The 24,180-nt window shown below is 38.1% G+C and overlaps 1 protein-coding gene across 3 annotated transcripts in view; it reads right to left on the bottom strand.

The window, feature by feature from the left end:
* Window positions 1–24,180, bottom strand: part of CCSER2 (coiled-coil serine-rich protein 2) — a 148,719-nt gene that overhangs the window by 42,333 nt on the left and 82,206 nt on the right. For all 3 annotated transcript variants that reach the window (XM_006872453.1, XM_006872454.1, XM_006872455.1), the window contains 2 exons: window positions 18,676–18,759; window positions 11,689–11,775 (listed from right to left, as the gene is read on the bottom strand). In XM_006872453.1, coding sequence (XP_006872515.1) covers window positions 11,689–11,775; window positions 18,676–18,759 — 171 coding nt within the window. The remainder of the gene's footprint in view (window positions 1–11,688; window positions 11,776–18,675; window positions 18,760–24,180) is intronic.

Genomic DNA, 24,180 nt, shown 5'->3' with positions numbered 1-24,180 from the left:
TTCTCTTTGAGTTGTGCCCCATCAACTGAATGAAGGTCCTGAGGGCTTTACGCTATTCACTTCATCATGGTCAACTCTTACTTTGAGACGGCAGCTCTTCCCCAATTGCATTTTGAGTGCCTTCCTACCTGAGGAGCTCATCTTCCGACACTATATCTGACAATATTCTGGTGCTCTTCATCATGTTTCAATATTCAATATTCTGGAGCTGACAGTGTTCCACTGCTATTCAGAAGGTTGTCAATGACTAAATATTCGGAAGTAGTCTGTCTCTCCTTCTTCCTACTCTGTCTTCGTCCGGAAGTTCAACAGAAACCTGTCCACCGAGGGTGATCCTGTTTGTATTTAAATATACCGGTGGCATAGCTTCCAGAATCACAGCAACACACAAGCCACCACAATATGGCAAACTGACAAGACAAATGGAGGACAGTCCTATATAGTCAGTATTATTTTTATTAAGCCAAATTACAAAAGAGTTTAGCAGAGATTAATTAACATCCCAGCAAGTTACTCACAGAAGACTATTAAGTTTCAGAGCTATGATTTAAATCATGGTTGTTTCAAACAGACTATAATCTCTGATAGCCTATATAGTCTGAATTCCACATTTATGTGTCCACATGGAAAAAAGTTTCACCCATAATATAAATTCAACATTTTATCACTTTAAATTTTTCTGAAAGTTGGCATGCAATTTTAAAATTTTACATTGAATGCATAAAAAGAAAAACATTAAAAAGTATAGAAGGCTAAAACTGGACAGGGACTCTGAAACTGACTTAGAAACCCCTTCACATTTCGATAAAGCACTGGAAAGGTGATGGTTACTGTCAATTCATTCAGCTAACAAATACTGGAGATAGGAACAATTCGCTGATTCCTATTTGGGGGCTCCTTCTGATAACATTTTAATGTTTTAAGAGTAGCTCAGGAATGTAAAGAAATAAAAAATTAATAATATATTTTAAATAGAAAGGACATTTTAAATTTGGATAAAATGAAAAATGATATTATCTCTAATTTAAATTTTTTTAACTTCTCTTATTTGAACAAGTGACTTTTCTAAAGTTTCTGAACTAATCTTTATATTATTACATTTCGGAATGATTTCTAATTCCCTACTACAAAAGGACCTCTTGACCCATTTAAACTAATTTAATAAGGTCTTTAAAGACTGAATAAAGGATCACTGTTTGCAGAGAAAGTAATGGATTCTCCCTAACCTTCTATTTTGATGATGAGAAAAACCACATTAATAACAGTTTCTAGACTCAGAATAGAAAAACTGCCAAGTTTGTTTCACAAATTTCTCTTGGTCCAGGTTCTTGGTACAATTTGTCACTTTTAAGTAAGTCAATGTGCTTCTGATGTGCTTCCAAAGGGGACTTCCTGAAGCGTTCAAGAGCAAAGACGTCAGCTTGAAGACTAAGGTGCACCTGACTGAAAGCATGGTGTTTTCAGTAAGTTCATATGCATGTGAAAGTTGGACAATAATAAGGACGACGAGAGAAGAAATGATGCATATGAGTTATGGTGCTGGAAGAGAATATTACAAATCCCATAGCCAATGAACAAACATCTGTGTTGGGATAAGTATAGCCGGAGTGCTCCTTAGAGCCCAGGATGGCCAGACTTTTTCTCTCATGTGGTTGTTGTTGAGAGCCGTCGAGTCAATTCCAACCCATAGTGACCCTGTACAGGGTTTCCAAGGAGCAACTGGTAAGTCTGAATCACCGACCTTGCAGTTCAAATGGCTTTGCAGTCTGGTGCATTAACCCACAGCGCCACACCAGGACTCCATTTCTCTCTCATACTTCAGACATATTATCAGGAGGGAGGGACCAGTCACTAGAAAAGACATCATGCTTAGTAAAGTGGACGGTCAGCAAATGGAGGAAGAGCCCAAGGAGATGGGTAGTCACAGTGGCAGCAGCGTGGGCTCCAGCGGGCAGTGATTGTGAGGCTGGCTAAGGACAGAGCACTGTTTCATTCTGTTGTGCATAGGGACATTATGAGCTGCACCGACTCGATGGCACCCAACAAAAACAGCAACAAATCTAATCTCTCAAATAGAGAATTGCACAACACATATTGCTGATGACTGCTGCATTCAGTTTTCTTCTCTTTTCCTTCTTCAGAATTTTCTTAGATATTTCCAAGATCTTTGCAAAAAACATATTTTCAAGACGATATAAAGTTATGAAAACTGTCCCAGTGTCTTCAGTAAGTCAGTGCAACAAAGAAAGAACGGTTCTAGGTAAAAGAGAGATACCATATCCCACGATCCTTGTTTAAGATTCTCTTTTGGACAAATCCAACATACAGGATGTGCATAGACTAATTGGAGGAGTCGGGGTAAGTTTTTTGCTCCCTCCTTTAACTTACACTCAGCTTTACTGTGGTTTTACTTTAAATTTTTTTTATAAAAGGGAAATGAATGGATTTTGCTTTAACGACTCAATGAAACTCTGTACCTGAGGTAATACCATGTAAACCTGCTACTGTACTTACGTATTACCTGTGGTCTAACCTCTATCACTTTAATTGCTGATCTGGAGGTTTGCTTGTGTTTTTCGTTGTTGTTCTACTTTATACATCTTTTTACTTTTGCTCTCCTGCAAGATTTATTATACCAACCTGGTGTGATGCTGCAGGATAAACACTGAGTACAAAGTGGGCAGTTCAAACCCACCAACTGCACTTCAGAAACCCTAAACCAGGTCACTATGAGTCAGAACTGACTTGACAGCAGTTAACAACATCAGGTGATTTACATTATACTCGTTCACTTAAATTTTTACTTCCTTAATCTTGTGTTATTTTTAAATCTCTCTCTCAGGTAACTGGAATCCATCATTAAGCAATTTTACAAAGACAACTGGATAGTATATTTTTCAAGACTTTAACAGTCTGAGAATTTACCTTAGGAAATCAGTAAAAATTTGTTTGGGTATAAGATGTAGGGCCATAAGACAAGAATTTCTTACCACTTTATTTCCTAATTCCATCTCTTAATTACCTCCCCTCCCCTCTGAAATCTAAATGGGTTCTTCTCTTGATTTTTGAAACTCAAATATAAACTTTTTCTTATTATTTTTCTTTAAAATTTTATTTTTGTTAAGCCCTCAATTTTATTTAATTTTTTGTAAACTTTTTATTGTGAACTAAGTGAAGGTTTACAGAGCAGATGATCAGTTTTACATTGAACCAATAATATACTTTGCTTCATTACAATGATTGCAATCCCCTCCTTGTACCAGCAGGTGGCAGTATTTAGTGCTATTCACTGGAACTCCTGCATTCCTCCCTATGCCTCCCACTGCTTCCATCCTTCTTCAGCTGAACTCCTGCTTGTGTATTGCTCACCATGTCACCCATGTTGACATGTGTCCACCCTATAAGCAAAGAATTATTTTCACTCTCCCCACCTAGTGCTCCCCCCTCGCTTGTAACCATCGTTAATCGTTTCTTTTTTTTTAAAGTTTTTATTGTGAAATATGCATTAGTTTACATGGGTGAACATTATCTTTACATTCATCCTATCATATTTTGTTTCATTGCAATGCTCACAATCCTCTACATGCATCATCAAACACCCAAAGGGTATACCCCACATGCCTGCCCCATGGCCACCAGCCCACAACCCCTCTCCCTCCCTCAGTCCAGAGTCCCCAGCCACTCCTTCTGTCCAGGTCATCTTCTCTGCCTCCATCCCGAGTGTTACTAACTCCCTGGACAGGGGCTCACACTTTGATTTTCTCCCTTTATGGTTCCAGGGATCCCCGCTCCTGGGCTGCAAAATCCTCCACTCCCCTCCTTTTGTAACCAAACATTTACATTTACCTTTCCAGCACTCACTGTCAGACCTGACAGCAGTCATTCCCTACTGAAACACAGGAGTCCTTTCCCCCTCACCTTTTATCAACCCCATCCAGACAGGTTGGAAACAATTCAGTGGAGCTTCTACCTTTCCCTGTATCCTCTGCAGCTAGGTTTCCAATTGAAAGCTTGTAAACCAGTCACTTCTTGCCTTTGTAGTCCCCCCTTTTTGGGTAGCCAATGTCTACATATTTTGCTTCTACAGGCAGATTTCTCCACAGGTAGGCGCAGGAAACTGGCGCCTGGAACTTTAAACAAGATCCAAAGCTCCGCAGCTGTTCTGCGGACGGCTCTTTCTCTGCTTTCAGTATCTGTCTTGCTTTGTTGTTGTTATTATGCACAGCAAAACGAAACACAGCCCGATCCTGGGTCAACCTCACTACTGTTGCCACGCTTGAGTCCAATGATGCTGCCACTTGGCCAATCCATCTCATTGGGGGTCTTCCACTTTTTCTCTGACCCTCCACCTTACCAAACATGATATCCTTCTCCAGCAACTCTCTCCTGACAATAAGTCCGAAGTATGAGAGACGAAGTTTGGCCATCCTGGCCTCCAAGGAGCACTCTGGTTGCACTTCTTCCAAAACGGATCTATTGGTTCTTTTGGCAGCCCATGGCACTTTCAGTATTCTCCTCCAACACCACAACTCAAAGGCATCGATTCTTCTATGGTCTTCCTTATTCACTGTCCCAGCTTTCGCATGCATTTGAGGTTAATGAAAACACCATGACTTGGGTCAAGGCGCACCTTAGTCCTCAAGCTGACATCTTTGCTCTTCAACACTTTAAAAAGGTCTTGTGCAGCAGATTTGCCTAATGCAATACGTCATTTGATTTCTTGACTGTTGCTTCCATGAGTGTTGATAGCTGATCCAAGGAGAATGAAGTCTTTGACAACTTCAATCTTTTCTCCATTAATAAGAATGTTGTTTATGGGTTCCTTGGTGAGGATTTTTGTTTTCTTTACATTGAGATGTAATCCATACTGAAGGCTGTGCTCTTTAATCTTCATCAGTAAATGTTTTAAGTCCTCTTCTTTGCTTACCCACCCCCAAACCGGAAGCCCCATTAATGGTTTCTTTTAATTAAAAAAAGCTTTTCTTAACTTTTACAACATTGAACATTGGTCAAATACGGTATTTGTCCTTTCATGACTGATGAATTTCACTCAACAAAATTTCCTCCAGTTTCATCTATGTTGTGAGGTATTCACAGATTCAGATTTATTCTTCAACATTGTAGAGTAGTCCATTGTGTGTACATACCAAAGTTTACTTAACCATTCTTCTGTTGATGGGCATGAAAGTTGTCTCCATCTTTTGATGTGTCTCTTGTAGACAGCACATTGAAGGATCCTGGTGTCTTATCCACTCTGCTCTCTCTATCTCTTGACTGGTGCATTTAATCCATTTACACTCAAAGAAACTATTGATAGGTATGAAATGACTGCTGTCATTTTGCTGTGTGTGTGGTGCTACTGATTTCTTTGTTCTTCATAATTTTCTGTGCTGGGCACATTTTGTTTGTGGGTTTTCGTTTCTGTTTTGTTAATGTTTACTAAATCTTTCTGATTTTCCTTCTTTTTTAATTTTGATGTGCAAGAGTATTAATTTTCTATGAGGTTACCCTGTAAGTTTATTAATTGTCCCCCTATTTTTAAAACGGTCTGTTTAATCTTGGTGTCTGCTTGACTCCCTTTGCCATTTGGAAGTTACACTGTTCCCTTTTTTGCTTTGTAGTTTACTTCAATATACATTGGTATCTCTGATTCCCTACTTCCAGTCTTGTAGGTTTGCTTTCACTTTAAAGATTTCTGTATCTGGATTTGTTTTGGGTGATACTGTCATATATGTTAATCTCAGGTTGTTGTCTACTTAGTTGGGTCTCAGTTTAAAGAACATCCTTCAGCTCTTTTTGTAAAGTTGAAGTGCTCATTACAGATTCCTTTAATTTCTGTTAATCAGGAAATGTTCTAATCTTACCTTCATATCTGAGGAAACTTTGCTGGATATATGATTCTTGGTTAGTGATTTTTTTTCTTTCTGTTTTGTATCTGCCTTCTTGCCTGCATGGTTTCTGCTGGGAAATCAGAGCTTAGTCTTACTCTTTTTTGTAGGTAACTTTCGTTTTCCCGGAGCTGCTCTTAGGATTCTCTCCTTGTCTATGGTTTTGGAAGTTTGATTAGAATGTGTCTTGATGATTTTCTTTTGAGACCTTTTTATTTGGGTTCATTCAGACTCTTGTATGCTTACTTTCTTGCCTTTCGTTATGTTAGGGACATTTTCTTCCAACAATTCGACAGTTTTTTCTGTGTTTTTACTGTCTCCTCCTGTTCTGGAATTCTGACTACCTCTTCATGGTGTCTCACATAACTCGGGCTTTCTTTGGAGTTTTTTCATTCGTTTTCATTGTTCGTGTAGCATACTAGTACTGAAATATTTCTCTTCAAGCTCACTAATTAGGGATTCTATTGCTTTGAATCTACTCCCTTGCCCTTTCAATGCATTATCAATTTCTGAAATCTCAGTATTAATCTTCAAGATTTCTAACTGCAAGTTTTGTACTATTTAAAATTTGTCTTTATTTTCTCTGTTTGTTCCTGTAGTGTTTTCCTGAATTCTTCTAACGTTTCTTCTGTGTTCTTCTTGCTTTTTTGAATTATTTCCTTCAGTCCACTGAAGGTACCTACATATCATTCTTTTCCATTATTCTTCAGTTAGTTTGATTACTTCTTCTTCCTCAGAAATGTTTTCTGTCTCTGCATGTCGGTCATTTGTTTTCAGCCATTCTCTTTTGTTTCTTTGTGTAAGCTAAAACTGTCTGTTGTCTCTGAAGCAATCTGGGGTTGTTGTATTTGTATTTAATTAATGAGTGTATATTTATGTGTTTTTAGTGTCTCCTGGGGGTGTAGAGAATGGAAGTGTGTATTTGGTTCTCGTTTGGAAATTCATGCACCTCAGTTTAGCATAGGTTTCACTGGTAATGAGTACTGTTGTTGATACGGTAGTATAGGAGGTGGTATTGGCTCTTGCAGAGGGAACGGTTATGGCTGAGTTGTATTGGCATGGTTGCTGTCTCATGTTGGGTGGAAAGGGAAACCCCCTCACTCACACACACACACACACACACACACACACACACACACACACACAAGTAAGCAATACAGAAACCAATAATGAAAAGAAACCCAGGCAGCAACCAGAAAAAAATACAATAACAATAAAGACAAAAGGACAGGGAAATGCAGTTACACAAGAGAAAATTACGAGAGAAAATAAAAGGGAAAAAGCAAAAAAACAAACTTAATAGCTAAAAAAGAAGAAAGGAACAGGGAATTGGAGCTATAAAAGATAAAAACAAGACAGGAAATTTAAAACACAGGGAGAAGAAAACTGAAAATAAGAGAATAGAGAGTAAGAAAGAAAGATCAAAACAAGAAAGAGAAGGGGTAAATGAGAAAGCGAAAGAAAAGAAACAAAAGTAGAGATAGAAAGGATAAAATTCAAGGGAACAGGAAAAAAAAGGAGGAGGAGAAAGAATTAAAACAAGAAACAATGAAACAACACAAGGGAAAAGCAGACTGAAAAGCAAACCAAACAGTGCAGTTGTTGGCGGCTTCCTGGAAGCCAGGGACCTCCTCAGGAGGTGGGTGTGGGAGGGATGTGACAGCACAGTTCCGGCCCTATTTGGATTTCCTATGTTGTTGTTGTTAAGTGCCATCAAGTCAGTTCCGACCCATAGGAACCTTGTACAGGGTTTCCAAGGAGCAGCTGGATTCCCCGTAAACCTCCTTTTTATCTATATTCAGGACACTCAATCCGGAAGTAGCTCATAGTAGCCCTTGATGAAGCTGGTTTCAGTGTCTGTTAGGACCACAGGGTACCTGGGGACAGGGTGACTCATTAAAATGCTGGTCTGGTAGCTCTAAAAGTTCTATAGGTCTAGAGCTGGGCCTGCCTCAATCTAGACACCAAAGTGATGCATGCAACAAAGTGGTACAGCCAGAGCCCCCACCTCACACTGGGTGGCTCCCAACCAAGTGGCTCTTAACTCCTGGAGAACAGGGTCTGTGCTGGGGATGGATAAAGGATGCAAGCTGGCAACTCCACTGGTCACCACAATGCATGAGGAAAAAGGAAGGATCACACTGAACAGGAAAAGGTAAACACATTCACTGCCTTCTCCTGGGAGACAGCTAGAATGTTAATCAGGTCACTGAGCAAGACACCAATCCTCTGGTTTGTCTCCTGTCCTCAATCAGGTCTGCAACCTAGCCCTCCCAGATTCTGAATCCATATAAGCCTGTGCTGACCTGCATTTGGCTCAGAATCTGGAGAAGTTAGCTCCTCTAAGCCAGTCGGCTTAATAAAATCTGAAATTCTGCTTCATCTCACTGAGTGGCCTCAGTTTCTTTGATGACGGATCTAGAGCTACTGAGACACTCTCAGGGAGGGGGCCTGGAGCTGCTGTAATATAACACCTCCCCCCTAACCTGCTCAGTCAGACCGCCTACTGTGGCCAAAGTTGCTCCATGTCTGGCCAACTATTTACCACTCAGTCTCCCTGTTTCACTGTCCCTGCTCAGCTTCTCTTCCCAGCAAACACTCAAGTCACTCCTCTAACCTTTCCTCTGAAGAGCAGGGTTCCAAAATTTCCGTCTATGTCTGTTTCATTTGGTCATTTGGATCTTTGTTTTAGAGGGTCCCTGTAGTGCATCTGCCTATTCTGCCATTTTATAGGAAGTCATTAAAAAAATTTTTTTCTTGAGAATTGAGTGGAGCTTTACAGGCAAAATCATCAGTTTTACAATCAATAAATCATACACTTTGTTTCATCTCCATGACTGCAATTCCTTCTATGCAACAAGTTATTCAACTTCCTCCCTGTGGTTCCTCTATTTCCAATCCACATTCCTTCCCATCCCTTCTCCACTTTGTTCTTAGGCAAATTCTACCCTTTTCCAATCCATAGTGACCCTATGCACAACAGAACAAAACACCACCTGATCCTGAGCCATCCTAACAAACGCTACGCTCGAGTCCATTGTTGCTACTACTGTGCCACTCCATCTCCTGGAGGAGTTCCTCTTTTTTGCTGTCCCTCCACTTTACCAAGTATAATATCCTTCTCCAGGGACTGGTCCCTCCTGGTATGTCCAAAGTATGAGAGATTAAGTCTGGACATCTTGGCTTTCAAGGAGCATTCTGGTTGTACCTCTTTCAAAACAGATTTGCTTGTTCATGGTAGCTTTAATATTCTTCTCCAACACCATGACTCAAATGCATCAATTCTTCTATAGTCTTCCTTATTCGTCATCCAATTTTCACATGTATATGAGGCTACTGAAGATCCCATGGCTTGAGTCAGGCACACTTTGGTATTCAAACTGGAATCTATGTTCTTGAGTACTTTACAGAAGTCCTTCCCGTACAGCAGATTTGCTGTTTCCATGAGTCTTGATAGTGGATACAAGAAGAATGAAGTCGTTGACAATGTGTGGCCCAGTTGTGAGGATTTTTGTTTCCTTTATATTGAAGTGCAATCCGTACTGAAGATTGTGCTCTTTGGGCTTCCTAAGTATTTTCAGTCCTCTTCACTTTCAGTAAGCATGGTTCTATTATCTGCATATTAAAGGTTGTTAAAGTCTTCTATCAGGCCTGATGCTATGTTTATTAAGTCATCCTTAAAAAACAAAGTATACCTTTTATAGTCTGAGTGAGATTCATATTTCAGATGGATGAACTGCTTTACTGTACCAAAATCATTTTGATTTTCAAGATTTTCTTCCGACTTGTGGGTTTTTATGCCATTGTCTTTCCACCCCACTTGGCCTTTTCTATTACTACAAACTAACAAACACTGTACTTATTGGCCTCCATATGGGATCAAATTTTTAATAGGAACAATTATTGTTATTATAAACACTCAAATCTATTAATTGACTCTGATGGATCGTCCCATTTGATCATTTGGAAAGGAGCTTTTTTTGAAAACAGGCTTCATTCTAACAAATCCCGGCAGAGATACCTAAGCCTGAATGCTCAGTCTCACTCTGCTCAGAGAAAGGAAATGCTTAATCTCAACATATTAGCACCAGTTCATGGGTCTAAAGAAAACTATTTACAACAAAATGAATATAAACAGGTGAATTTTAAATCTCCTAACAAAACTGATTAAAAAATACATAAAAAATTAATTCCACTTTCATACCACAGTGAATTACTTAATACGGTCCTAGTAGCAAGGTGGCTCCATATGACAAGCAATGGACTGCGAACCACAAGGTCAGCAGTTCAAGCCCACCAGCTGCTCCACAAGATGAGGCTTTCTACTTCCACAAAACTCTAAAATCCCTATACAGGGTCATAATGAGTGAGACCCGAATTGATGGCACTTAACAGCAGCCATAATCTTTGTAACGCTACCAAATGACTGAGTTATTGATAACTGTTGTCAAGTCAGTGCTGACTCATAGCAATCCTGTATACTGTTTCTGAGGAGTAGTTGGTGGGTTTTAAACCACCTTCCTTGTGGTTAGCAATCCAGTACTTATCCTACAGCACCCACACCAGAACTCCAAATGATTCCGTAATTGTTGCTGGTAAGTGTCATCGAGTTGGTTCCGACTCATAGCAACCACATACAGTGTTTCCAAGGAGCAGCTGCTGAGCTTGAACTACTGGCCTTGTGGTTCAAACCAACCTTGCGATCAAGTGTTTATCCTACAGCACCACACCAGAACTCAGGATGACGCAAACAGGAGGTGCTTGTGGTTACTGGTTAGTTTCCTAATAATGTAAATACGGTGCATGGCACCCTTGTGAGATGGAACCACACAAATAATGTATATATTACAGTAAGGAGGTGACTGATTACTTTTACCATCCTGCTAGGCTTAAATGAACCATTCCAGAAGCAAAAAGGGAAATTTTGCAACCATCAAGAAAGAAGAGCCATGAATGGACACAGAATCTACGCACTGGGAAGCTCAATACAGGAGACATAGAGAGTTGTGGCGCTAGATACAACAGGAGAAGGTCTGACACAGAGGTAAGAAGTGGTGCCAGCAGAACCACGAGGCTGGCATGAGACAGAGCGGTGACCTAGCCCACAGAGAGCAAAAACCGAGTGCCCCCGGGAACATATCAGAGGAGCAGCCTTGTTGAGTCACTGACCCAAAGCTGTGTGCCTTCAGCTGAGGCTGACAGGCAGAGTGGGCTGCCCCTTACCGGCAGAGCTAAAAAGTTCTGTAACACTTATCTGAACAGGATAGAGACCAGGCCAAGGGGCCAGTGGCTAAAGAGAGGCCTGCCTGTGGGCACAGCTAAAATGAGACTGTACTGTCAGTTCTGACCCTGAATTTTAGCCTGTCACTTCCCTAATAAACTACATCATCGTCTATGAGTTCTGCGTGGGCACTGCAGTAAGTTATCAAACCCAGCTTAAAGTAAAGAATGCATGGAAAGGACAAATTAGTGTCAGAATTGGTAATAAGGTTGGATGGTGAAGGCATGTCTGACCCCAGCCTCACAAGACTTAGCTTGGGCAGGTGATCTTGGTCCTTCTGCTGCCTTGAGCACTGCGAGATCAGATACCCCTACCATACCAGTTTTCTACACACTGACTACGTAACGTTTTAGACAGACAGCCAAATTATATACTTGTAGAATGCATGGAGACTAAGAATAATACCACACACCACAACTTTGAAAGTAAAAAACAGTCAAACTTCAGATTCTGGCTCATAGTTTCATAGAAAATTTAGATACTGTCCAGTGTCAAATGTCTCTTCACTATAATACTTACGAGCTGATGTTCTAATAGTTGGATTTTTTCATCTTTTTTCTTTATCTCCTCTTTAAGTTGTTTAATTTCATTTAATAAATCTTCATTCTGAAACATTTAAAAATTTTTGATGAGATACTAAATGGCATTTAAAATGAGAAACATTAAATCAATGAAGAACATAGAGCAATGAATGAATTTAGAGGAATGAATCGTTCTAAAGCAAATTATATATGCTAGGTATTAAACTTCAAAAATAAAAAATCATTCTTTTTCTAAAAAGTCAATGTCTAATGGAAGCTGACACGGAAAGAATGAACAGTAGCAGCAACTCTAACTAACCTTATTTTGTGCCTAGAATGTTTGAGAATTGAAATGTTTGGTCCTGACAGCCCTGAGGTTCTATAATCTCATTTTACAGATGAGCACACTGGCACATAGGCCATATAGTGTAATATATCACCTGTAAAAGAAGAACTTCTACTAGGTTTTAAGAGACACAGGCTTGTCAGAGAAAATGACGAGGGCACAGCAAGCAGAGGGACTAGTATAATCCAAGGAGAGTCATTCATGGTCATTCACAGACAAGAGCTGAAGGAAGGATGTGTGGAGTAAGACTGTTTTCCCATAAGCCACTTCCCTGGGAGAGCTGTCTCAATCACCTTAACCTCTTGTCTAATGTTATTAAATGAAATAATTGTCAAGTTAAGGAGGGATCAGTTGACAATTCCAAAGTGTCATTTCATTACCATATAGTTAAACCTCTTTTCTGCACCACTATTCAATCATTCAGAAATTTCTTGTACTCCCATTGAGTAACAAGTACAAATAAGAAAAGTAGAATATATAAGTGAATGACATTTCATATGTTCCAAAGGTAAAAATATGCAAGTAAATAACTATAATGTGTTCTTTTGAAGTATGTGTGAGGAACAAAAATAAACTGCACTCTCGTGACAAAGACATCGGACTGGATATGTTACAAAGGCTTTAACATACCTAATAAACATTACTAAGCAATGGGGAGAAAAGGATTTTTGTAATACTGTAGTTGTATATACAATAATTGAAAAAAACTTCATCATATATAAAAATTTATCTCTAATTTTAAAAGAACTTCAAAAATTCCAGAAACCATAAATGATGAGAAAAACAAAATGGATTATAGATCATTTCTAACTCTGTGACAAATGAAGCTGTTATGAAATGGTAGTTATATTAATTTATGTAAAATTTTAAAGCTTCTATACAATGAACATTACAGGTTGAATATAAAATCGTTATCTATACATAAAGTATCTCACGAACCAGATGGACAAAAGGAACACGGAAAAAATAAAAATATCAGTGATGTAAAACCTTGAAATTAATTTCTTTCTTTAAAAAGAGTATTTTGGTACAAATAAAAACTATTTTGAAAAACAAAATAATAAAATTTAGGGAAAAAAATCAGCTTTAAAATTTTAGTCATGAAACTTACAACAAACACAGAGATCGTAATAAGTCCATGATTCTCAACTGGGTATATAAGTAAAACTTCAAAAAGAGAGGTGCTCAGTGCTGACCTGCTAATTTAGAGTATCAATAGTAACAAGTTCAGGTATAGCACTTAGGATAAACACTGGACATCTAAACACAAATCAGCAGTTGAAACCCACAAACTGCTCTTTGGAAATTCTGTGTGTTAGGACCAACTTTCCAAGGTACTTAACAAGAAGAGACAGGAGGTGATTTGAGCAGGGACAGGCAGATGTTCAATAAAAGAGCTAAGGCTAGAATAACCAGTTATGACTACCATTGTTGCTGTTGTTAAATGCTGTCAGATCCGTTCCAACTCCTAGCAACCCGGTGTAGAGTTTCTGAGGAGTGGCTGCAGTTCAAGCTGCAGTTCAAGCTCATGAGCTGCTCCTAGGAAACCCCATACAGGATCACTATTGGTCAGAATCGACTCGATGGCACTTTATAACAACAATATGCGATCTTATTCTCAGTAAGTGGCTCCCCCTCTTATATGAAAATTATCCTTCTCAGTGTCTCTAGTATCAAGCCTGGTTACTTGGCTTATTTGGTGAAGACGCTGTGAAAACTTATGACTGGGCACTATGCAAGCAGAAGCCAGGTGTGGTCCTGCTAATGCTCTTTCCCTCTGTGACAAGAACGTGTTTGAGGGTAGAGACTGACACTTCAGCATGGAACAGATATATGAAGTAGAGTCCTAACAGATCTGCAGTCATGTCATATACGTGAGAAATCAACTTTTCTACAAAACTATCACTGTTTTCAGGTAAGACCTGATGGTGGCTAGGGTAGAGGTGCACTGAAGTTCTCTGTCAGCAATACTACAGAATACCAGGTGAAGTGTGTTCAGGGCAGAGCTCCAAAATGCTGAACCACATATCTAGAAATATTTGAAAAGTCTGAAGGCTTATAGCTAGTGGAACTTGTAGCGGAGGTAAGAAATCTTGTACTTTAGAATCTGCCAGGCTCAGTGGCCCAGAGACAACAACTTGGGTGAGACCAAACAGCGAGGTCAAGTGGGGGAGCCAGCAGACCACCCAAGGAATAATGCAGCGGGAACCCCAGAGCAAAGGTGGACAATACACGTTGATGGTTTTGCTTTGCTCTGTTTTGTTTTTTTTTGGTAACTGTTCATTGTTCCCCCGCCCCACTGTTTGTGCACCTCCATTCTGGTGACTAGAGGGGGTGCCTGAGTGAGTGGACACCCCCTACCTCCACCAATGGTGGGTTCTTCTGCCACACATGCACAGATACTCTCAGCATTTAAAGCTATAGGCAGCTAGCTCAAAATGGTCACATCCAGCCCTGAACTGTTTACTAATAGGGAAAAGGACAGAACAAGGGGTGTGGAAAGGGAGAGAGAGTTTAAAAACAAAAGAGGCCGAAAACTAAATCCTGAAAAACAGCAATAATACCAACAGTGGTATCTTGAAATTTATCAGGTGGCCTTGAAGGCAAGAAGCTGAAAGAGGATATTAAATCATACTCAGATAAGGCAACAGATTTTTTTTTTTTTTTACCTTTGGGGGGCTCTTTCTCTCCCTATATTACCCAAGAAGAGACAGCAATTACTGCCATAGACTCAAGATACAATCACACCCTATAAAACCCCATAAGCCAGGCAAGAATCAATACCAACTGCCATATACCAGGGTGGCAGACAACACCTGTGAAAGTCACTCTGAGTTAATCAATAAGAAAAGTGAAAAGGGAAGCCCACATCCTGATCACATCTATCTGAAAGCATTCAGAAAGCATAAAAAAATACCAAAACACATACTCAATTAAGTATTAAGGCCACAAATAAACACTAAACATGTCCAAGAAGCAAAAGCAGATGACCATATCATCACATGTCCGGAAACAAGATAAAATGTCTGAGACAAATGACCTAGAGGTAGACCTGGACTCCATTCTGAAAGGAGAGCAGGCCTTGGAAATGCCTGAGAAGTAATTCACAAAAATGATTATAAAATGTTTCAAAACACTTTACAGTGGAGTGAGAAAAATAAGGAAGAAGTCAGGAGAGCGCTACAGGAACAATCAAATAAGATAGCTACAGCAGCATTGGAAACAATTCAAAACCTATAGAAAGAGATCCAAACAATCAATAATAGAATATCAGAAATAGACAATACACTGAAAGGGCAAAGGAGAAGATTAGAAGAGATGGAAGGCAGAACTAGAGTGAGCTAAAAGACAAATCACTCAATACCACTAAGATAGAAAAGCAAACAGAAAAAAAGGATAAAAAAAATCTGAAGAAGGTCTAAGATTCATGTTGGACAATATGAAGAGGAATAACTTAAGAATTATTGGCATTCCTGAACAAGAAGAATCACACAAGTCCACACAGGAAATAGTTGAAGAATTGCTGGAAGAAAATTTCTCTAACATCCTGAAAAGTGAAAAGATAAACATTCTTGAAGCTCAACGAACCCCAGGAAGGATAGACACCCTACCCCACAAAAATCACCAAGACACATCATAATCAAGCTCTCCAAAATCAAAAATAAGGAGACACTCCTGAAAGCAGCTAGGGAAAACAAAAGTGTTACATAGAAAGGCAAGCAAGTCAGATTAATTTCAGATCTCTCAGCAGAAACCAGGCAGCAAGAAGGCAATGGGGAGACATATAAAATCCTGAAACAAAACTATCACTGTTTTGAGGGGTTTTGTTGCTGTTGTTGTTAAGCGCCATTAAGATGGTTCTGAGGAGCAGTCAGTGAATTTTTTTACAGTGCCACAACAGGACTCCTTTTGTTGCTGTAGAATATAAAAATCAACAATAATTCTACCCAAAGATGTTGGATAGAATTATATATATATAAATAATTCTTTTCAAAACAATTCTTCATCATATGCTGAAGAAAAGACAGTTTTCTGCAACTAAAAAAATGAACCTAAATATGCATTATATAAAATATTCTTTTAACAATTCTACTTACAAAAGTATACTAGAGACTGGAGCCCTGGTGTGATGCTGTAGGATAAGCACTAAACTGCAAACTACAAAGTCAGCAGTTCAAACCCACTAGCCACTCTTTGTAAACCTATTCAGAGACACTATGAGTTGGAACCAACTTGATGGCACGTAACAACAATAACATACGAGATTAAAATATGAAGAAATACAAATTTAACCAGGGATCTAAGACTTGCACAATGAATATTACAAAACACTACTGAAAGGTATTAAAGGAGATCTGAATAAACAGACATTCCATGTTCAAGGATTGGAACATTTAACATCATTAGGATGTCAATACCACCAAAAATAATTACTAATTAATCGTGGTGAAAATTCCAACAAGCTTCTTTGCAGAAATGGAAAAACCAACCTTCAAATTGATATGGAATTTCAATACGTCTTCAGTAGTCCAAGCAAGCTTGAAGAACTAAGTGGGAAGAATCACACTTCCAGATTTCAAAACACACTATAAAGCTATGTTGTTGTTGTTATGTGCCGTGGAGTCAGTTCTGACTCATAGCAACCCTGCACAGGGTTTCCAAGGCTGTAAATCTTTACGGGCACAGAACGTTCATCTTTCTCCCATGGAACAGCTGGTAGTTTCAAACTGCTGACCTTGCAAGTTCCCAGCCCAATTCGTAACCACTACACTACCAGAGCTCCCTAATGCTACATCATTAAAAAAAATCTGATAATGGTATACCAAAAAATAGGTTAATGAAATACAATTTAAGTCCAGAATTTACCCCATACATCTATAGTTAACTAATTTTTGACAAAGGTACTAAGTCAATGCAAAGGGAAGAGCCTCTTATAATAAATGTTGCTGGGACAACGGAGTATCTACATGCAAAAGGATGAAGCAAGAGTCATGCCTCACACTATACATAAAAATATATTCAAAACATAAGAATTAAAAGCTAAAACTGTTCAAAGAAAATACGGGGTTATTGTTTGGGAATTTTAACAATACAACATAGAAAGCGCTTGCAATGAAAGAAAGGCAGAATGAAGTTAACTGAACTTCATCCAAATTTAAAAGTTCTAATGAACAAAAGATTTTATCAACTAAGTGAAGAGACAATCCAAAGTCCAAAAGAGAAGTTCTGGGAACCAGTTATCAGATAAGGATTTAATATCCAGATGAATGCATAAAGTATTTCAACAAACATTTTGATAAAGATACAAAAATATTGAATAAGTGCATAAAAAGATGTTAATTTCATTCATCATTAGAAAAGTGAAAATCAAAACTAAAATGAGATGCCATTTCACCCCCACAGGATTGATGAGATTTAAAAATTGAAAACACCAAATGTTGGCGATGATGAGAAAAGTTAGCACTTTTATTCATTGCTGATAGGAATACAAAATGGTCCAGCAGCCACTGTGGAAAAGTCTGACAATTCCTCTAATAGTTCATCATAGTGCTGGTGTTGTTGCTGTTTAAATGCCACCAACAGCTCCGATTCATAGCAAGCCTGTATAGAGTTTCTGAGGAGCCGACGAGTCTGAGGTTCAAAGCAACCTTTCATAAGGCCAGCATTCCATTCTTAGGTCTATGAATAGCCAAGACACTAGAATGCAACAACAAATGCACACCAATGTTCACTGAAGCACTATTTTCAACAACTGAAAGATGAAAACGACCTATATATCCATCAATAAATGAAGGGATAGACAAAAGTTGTATATCCATACAATGGAATATTACTTATTCATAAAATGAAATAAAATAATACATGTTACAACATGGATGAATCTTGAAAACATTATGCTGAGTGAAATAAATCAGCCCCAAAAGGACAAGATTTGCATGATCTCACACATCTAAAATAACTAGAACAGGCAAATGTATAGACACCAAAATTTGTTACAGTTACTAGGGATGGAAGGGAGGGCAGAAGGGGGAATCAGTGTTTAGAAAGCATTGAATTTCTATTTATGGTGATGGAAAATTCAGCAACAGATATTAGTAATGTTGATGTAACACAATTAATGATATTGGTCTCACTAAATTGTATATGTGAAAATCAATAAATTAGCAAATGTGTTAAATGTATATTTTACAACAATAATAAATATACTTTCAAATACTTACTATGCATCTGAATTCTTTTATATTTTCAAATATGAAATAAACACCAACACAAATTAATGTCATATTTAATATATTTCAAGGTTAAAATTATACTTGAGAAATAACTTCTAAATTTTTATCTTTACTGGTAGTCATATTTTAAAATCTATTACATATAAACTTATAAAATCTATTACTTATAGCGTATAAGTAATAGTCTTTTAAAAATTCCTGAATCAGTTATAATCCAGGGACAAATGATCCTGTTAAAAAAAAATCCAAATTAAAAAATGAAGGAGATATCACTTTAAAAGTAAATCAAGACAGCAAAGCTACAGGCTTTAATACATTTACTATTATATATTTTCATTGCTGTTGCTTTACTATTTCAGTAATAAAAACCAATTTAGTATAATTCAACACAATCACCCTATCATACCTTATACACCTGATCGCTGTCATCTGGTTCTGGACTAGATGGTAATGACAGCTGAACATCATGCACTGAACCACTTCCATCGTGCTGCAGAAAGAGAGAAAATAAACACAAGAGATTAGTAGTTGCAGACCTTCTGTTATATCTGAATTAGTAACTGAAGCATTCCAAACCATTGCTTAGAACTGGGAAATAAAATGATTTTCAGGATTCCAGGTGTGGTGCTGTAAGATAAAGCACTGGACCACAAAGTCCATTTTCAATCACAAGGTCGGTGGCTCAAACTCACTAATGACTCCATGGAAACTCTATACAGAGTCGCTATGAGTTGGAAGCAACTCAATGGCACTTAACAACAACTACAAATTTCCATTTAACAACAACTACAAATTTCCATATACTGGTTTCAAAAATAATAAAGACATGAATCTACAGGTTGAATAAGCTTAATGTATAAGATTTAAAACTTCACAAAGTAGACATGAGTATTAGTATAATCTCCAAATACTTGGAAAGTATTTGCATTGGACCACAAGGTCAATTTGAATAAAAAAGTTGGCGGTTCCAACATACAACTCGATCCCACAAAACCTGATTCGGGGCTGCTATGAGCAGAACCAACTTAATGGCACTTAATAACAACAACAAATAATCTATACAACTTCCTAGATGGCACAAAAGGTTAACATGCTCTTAGTTAACCACAAAAGTTAGTGGGTTAAGTCATATACCATTATGATGGTGGGTAAGTGCCGTGGAGTCGGTTCTGACTCATAGCGACCCTATACAGGGTTTCCAAGGCTGTATATCTATCTTTACAGGAGCAGAAAGCCTCATCTTTCTCCCGCGGAACAGCTGGCAGTTTCGAACTGCTGACCTTGAGGTTCACAGGCCGATTCGTAACCACTACACTACCAAATCTCCTTATGATTATTGTTGTTGTTACGTGCCGTGGAGTCGGTTCAGACTCATAGCGACCCTGTACAGGGTTTCCGAGGCTGGAAGTCTTTATGGGAGCAGAACGCCTCATCTTTCTCCTGCGGAACAGCTGGTAGTTTTGAACTGCTATATACCCTTAATTTCATTAAAGAATTTCCTTTCTATTCCTATTTTGTTGAGTATTTTTATCAGGAATGTTGTTGTTGTTATGTGCCATCGAGTCGGTTCCGACCCATAGAGACCCTGTATAGGGTTTCCGAGGGTGTAAATCTTTACGGGAGTAGAAAGCCTCATCTTAGGTGTTGGAATTTGTCAAATGTCTTTTCTGCATCAATTGACATGAACATGTAGGTCTTTTCCTTTGTTTTATGTGTTTGATCACTTTGTTTTCCTAATATTGAACTATCCTTGATGTATTATTTTTTTTTAACATGTTGTTAGATTCTATTATGCGCCATAGAATTTTCAATGGATAATTTTTCAAAAGCAGACATGAGACCTTTCTTCTGAGATGCCTCTAGATTGACTTAACCCACTAACTTTTGTGGTTAACTAAGAGCATGTTAACCTTTTGTGCTATCTAGGTACTCGTATATATGGAGTCCTGGTGTGGGGCTTTGGGCTAATGCATCAGACTGCAAAGTTGTTTGAACTGCAAGGTTGGTGGTTCAAGCTCATCAACTGCTCTTTGGAAACCCTATACAGGGTCACTATGGGTCAGAATCGACTCGATGGCACTTACCAACAACAACATACAAAGCCAATAGCCAACATTACTATAAAAGGAGAGAATGCATTCCCCTTTGGAACAGGAAATGATAACGGATACCCTTTATCACCACTCTTATTTACTATAGTGCTGGAAGTCTTAGGCAGAGCTCTAAGGTAAGAAAAGGAAATTAATGGCACGCAAATTGACAAACAAGAAGTAAGACTCTATTTGCAGATTATACAATCCTATACACAAAAAATCCCAAAACTCTACAAGAAAATTATTGGAACTCATTGAAAGATCCAGCAAAGTGGCAGGGTATAAGATCAACATACAAAGACCAGTTGGGATTTTTCACATTAATAAAGAGAGCTCTACAAAGGAAATCTGTAAAACAGTAACATTTACAAGACCCCAAAAGATGAAATACTTAGGAATAAATCTAATCAAAGAAACAAAGGAAAACTACAATACTGTAAGAGACCTACAAAAGAGATCTACAAAACCAAGAGACATACAAAAATGAAAGAACATACCATCCTCATGGAAAGGAAGACTTAATATTGTGAAAATGTCAACACTACCCAAAGTAATCTACATATTTAATGCAAACTGAATCCAAACTCTAATGTCTTTCTTTAAAAAGATGGAAAAGCTAATCAGTAACTTTATATTGAAAGGAAAGTAACCCAGGATAAGCAAAGCATTACTAAAGAAGAAAAACAAAATAGGAAACCTCTCACCTCCCGATTTCAAAACCTGTTACACAACCACAGTGGTCAAAATCGCCTGGTACAGGTAAAATGAAAGACACAAAGATCAATGAACAGAATGAGAACCTAGAAGTAAATCCATACAATATTCAACTACATTCAGTTCATCTTTGTCAAAAGGCCAAAGTACATTAAATGGGGACCACACAGTCTCTTCAACAAGTGGTACTGGCAAACAGGAAATCCATTTGCAGAAGAATGAAACAAAACAAATCTCACACCATTCACAAAAAGAACTCAACATGGATTAGACCTATATGTAAAACCTAAAAAGTATAAAGGATCAGTGAAAAACTCAAGACAAACATGTAAGGTCTCTGATATATGGCATAAGTATACTATCAAATATAATTGAAAACATATAAACAGCAGAATATAAAACAGATGACTGGGACCGCCTACAATCTGAACACACATGTGCATCAAACGATTTCACTAAAAGAATAAAAATGAAAATCCACAGTTGGGAAAAATATATTTTGATAATGACGTATTATACAAGGGACTAATCCTTAAAATTTATAGGAAACTTCATCACCTCAACAAGAATAACAATGCAATTTAACAATGGACAGAGGATATGAACAGACATTTCCCCAAAGACAATATGGTAGCCAACAAACATATGAAGAGATGTTCATGATCGCTGGCCATAAGAGAGATGAGTTACTATCTTACCCCAGCATTAACAGCAAAGTTTAAGAAACAAAGAAAACAATGTTAGTGAGGGTACAGAGACTGGAATCCTTCTATACTGTTGGTGGGCCTGTGAAATGGTATACTCACTGTGGAAAACAATATGGCACTTCTACAAAAAATTGGAAATAGAAACACCATATGACCCAGCAATCCCACTAGTTGGTATATAGCAGCCTCAAGAAATAAAAAAGGCCAAAACATGAATATGTACACCCATGTTCACCACAGCACTACTCATAATAACAAAAAGATGGAGACAGCCTAAATGCCCATCAATGAAAGAATGAATAAATTTTGTTACATACACACAATGGAATACTCTGCAATGTTGAGGAATAAAGATGAATCTAGAAAACACCTCACACAACATGGATAAATCTGGTAGACATGCTGAGTGAAATCAGTCAACCACAGAAGGACAAATATTGCATGAGACCTCTATTATAAGAAGTTAAGAAAAGGTTTTCACGCTCAAATACACATTCTTTGGTGGTTACCATGGTGGAAAGGAGAGAAAGCAATTCAGTGGCTACAGAGTTGCTAAGTGTTAACTTGAGTGACAGGGAAAGAAAAAAGAAATCCTTTAGGCACAGAGTTCTACTTTGACACGCTCATGGCCTTCCCATGAGTCGAAGTCAACCAGATAGCAACTGTTTTTTGTTTTTCTTAAAGGATCCATAGGTTCAAAGGTAAATTTGAAAATATTTTCGTAAATCAAAATTTCAATATGCATCTAAAACAATTCTTAGAGGGAAAATTGTATTATTAATTGACTATATTACAAAAGAATGAATGTATCAAATCAAAAATGGGAGAAAACAAGACCTAGAAAAAATAGAAAAAGTAACAGAAACCAAACCAGTGAGCTTGAAATAAAATCAAATTAATAACAAAAATGAAAAGTAAAGAGTAAAATCTAAAACTATAAAGATCATCAATGAAAAAACTAGTGGCAAACTTAGGGGTTCTAATACATGACATAAATACACTGACAAACATAACAAAAAATAAACAAACAGTAGAAGAGAAGAGAGATTACAGGGATCTCTTAAAATTAACCACTTATTTGCATCAAAGGATTTCACCAAGAGAATCAAAGGAAAGCCCACAGATTGGAAAAAATTGTTTGCAGCAATATTCCAGATAAGGGATTAATCTCTAAACTTTCTTTAAAAACTATACAACACTTCTACAAGAAAAAACAAACAAACACACACACACACACAAAAACAACCCAATTAAAAAATGAGCACAGGACATGAACAAACAAGTCACTCCACCAAGGAAGACACTCAGGCAGCCTATAAACATAGGAAGAAATGTTCACAATCATTAGCCATTGTTGTTGTAAAGTCAGTTTCAACCCATAGGGACTGTGAATAGGGTTTCCGAGGAGCAGCTGGCGAGCTTGAACCACGGTCTTTGTAGTTCAAACGGCTTTTCAGTCTGGTGCATTAACTCACAGCGCCACGCCAGGACTCCATCAGTAGCCATTGTTGTTGTTGTTGTTAAGTGCCGTCGAGTCGGTTTCGACCCATAGCGACCCTGAATAGGGTTTCCGAGGCTGTAAATCTTTACGGGAGCAGATCGCCTCATCTTTCTCCCGAGGAGCAGTTGATAGTTTCAAACTGCTGACCTTCCGGTTCGCAGCCCGATTCGTAACCACTACGCTATCAGTAGCCATTAGAGAGATTTAAAGTAAAATGACAATAAGATGTCATCTCGCCCAGTATTAGAGCAAAGTTCTAAAATACAGAAACCAACCAAGGCTGGCAAGAGTGTGGTGAGACTGGTGGAACTGTAAAATGGTGCCACCACTGTGGAAAATGGTATGGCACTTCCTCAGAAAGTTGGAAATTAAGAAAACTGTATGGATATCCCTCTACTTAATATATATCCTCAAGAAATAAGAGCCAGGACACCAGCAGATATACACATATACTAATGTTCATTACAGCAATATTCACCAAAGCAAAAAACTCCCATCAATGGAAGAATGGATAAACAAACTGGTACCTATACCCAATGGAATACTATGCAGCAATGAAAAATAACAATGAATATGCACAACACTTCATAACATGGATGAATTCAGAGGCTATTATGCTGAGTGAAATTAGTTAATCACAAAAGGACAAATATTATAACACCACTATGGTAAAAACTCAAGAAAAGGCTGTCATGCTAAAAGAAACATTCTTTGATGGTACCAGGGATGGGAGGAACAGGAGAGCAATTCACTGGCTATAGGATAGACACATGTTAACTTGGGTGAGGAGGAGGGCACTATATAAGGAGGAGGCTGGCAGAAGAATGAATACAGATGAAGATACAGGGTGGCATGCAAGGGCTAAAGGGAATAGAGGTAATGTTCTGTACACAACT

The sequence above is a fragment of the Chrysochloris asiatica genome, unplaced genomic scaffold (genome assembly GCF_000296735.1).
Source record: "Chrysochloris asiatica unplaced genomic scaffold, ChrAsi1.0 scaffold00198, whole genome shotgun sequence".
Taxonomy (NCBI): Eukaryota; Metazoa; Chordata; class Mammalia; order Afrosoricida; family Chrysochloridae; genus Chrysochloris; species Chrysochloris asiatica.
The sequence above is the reverse complement of the archived record's forward strand: the minus strand, read 5'-3'. Positions and strand labels throughout refer to the sequence as shown.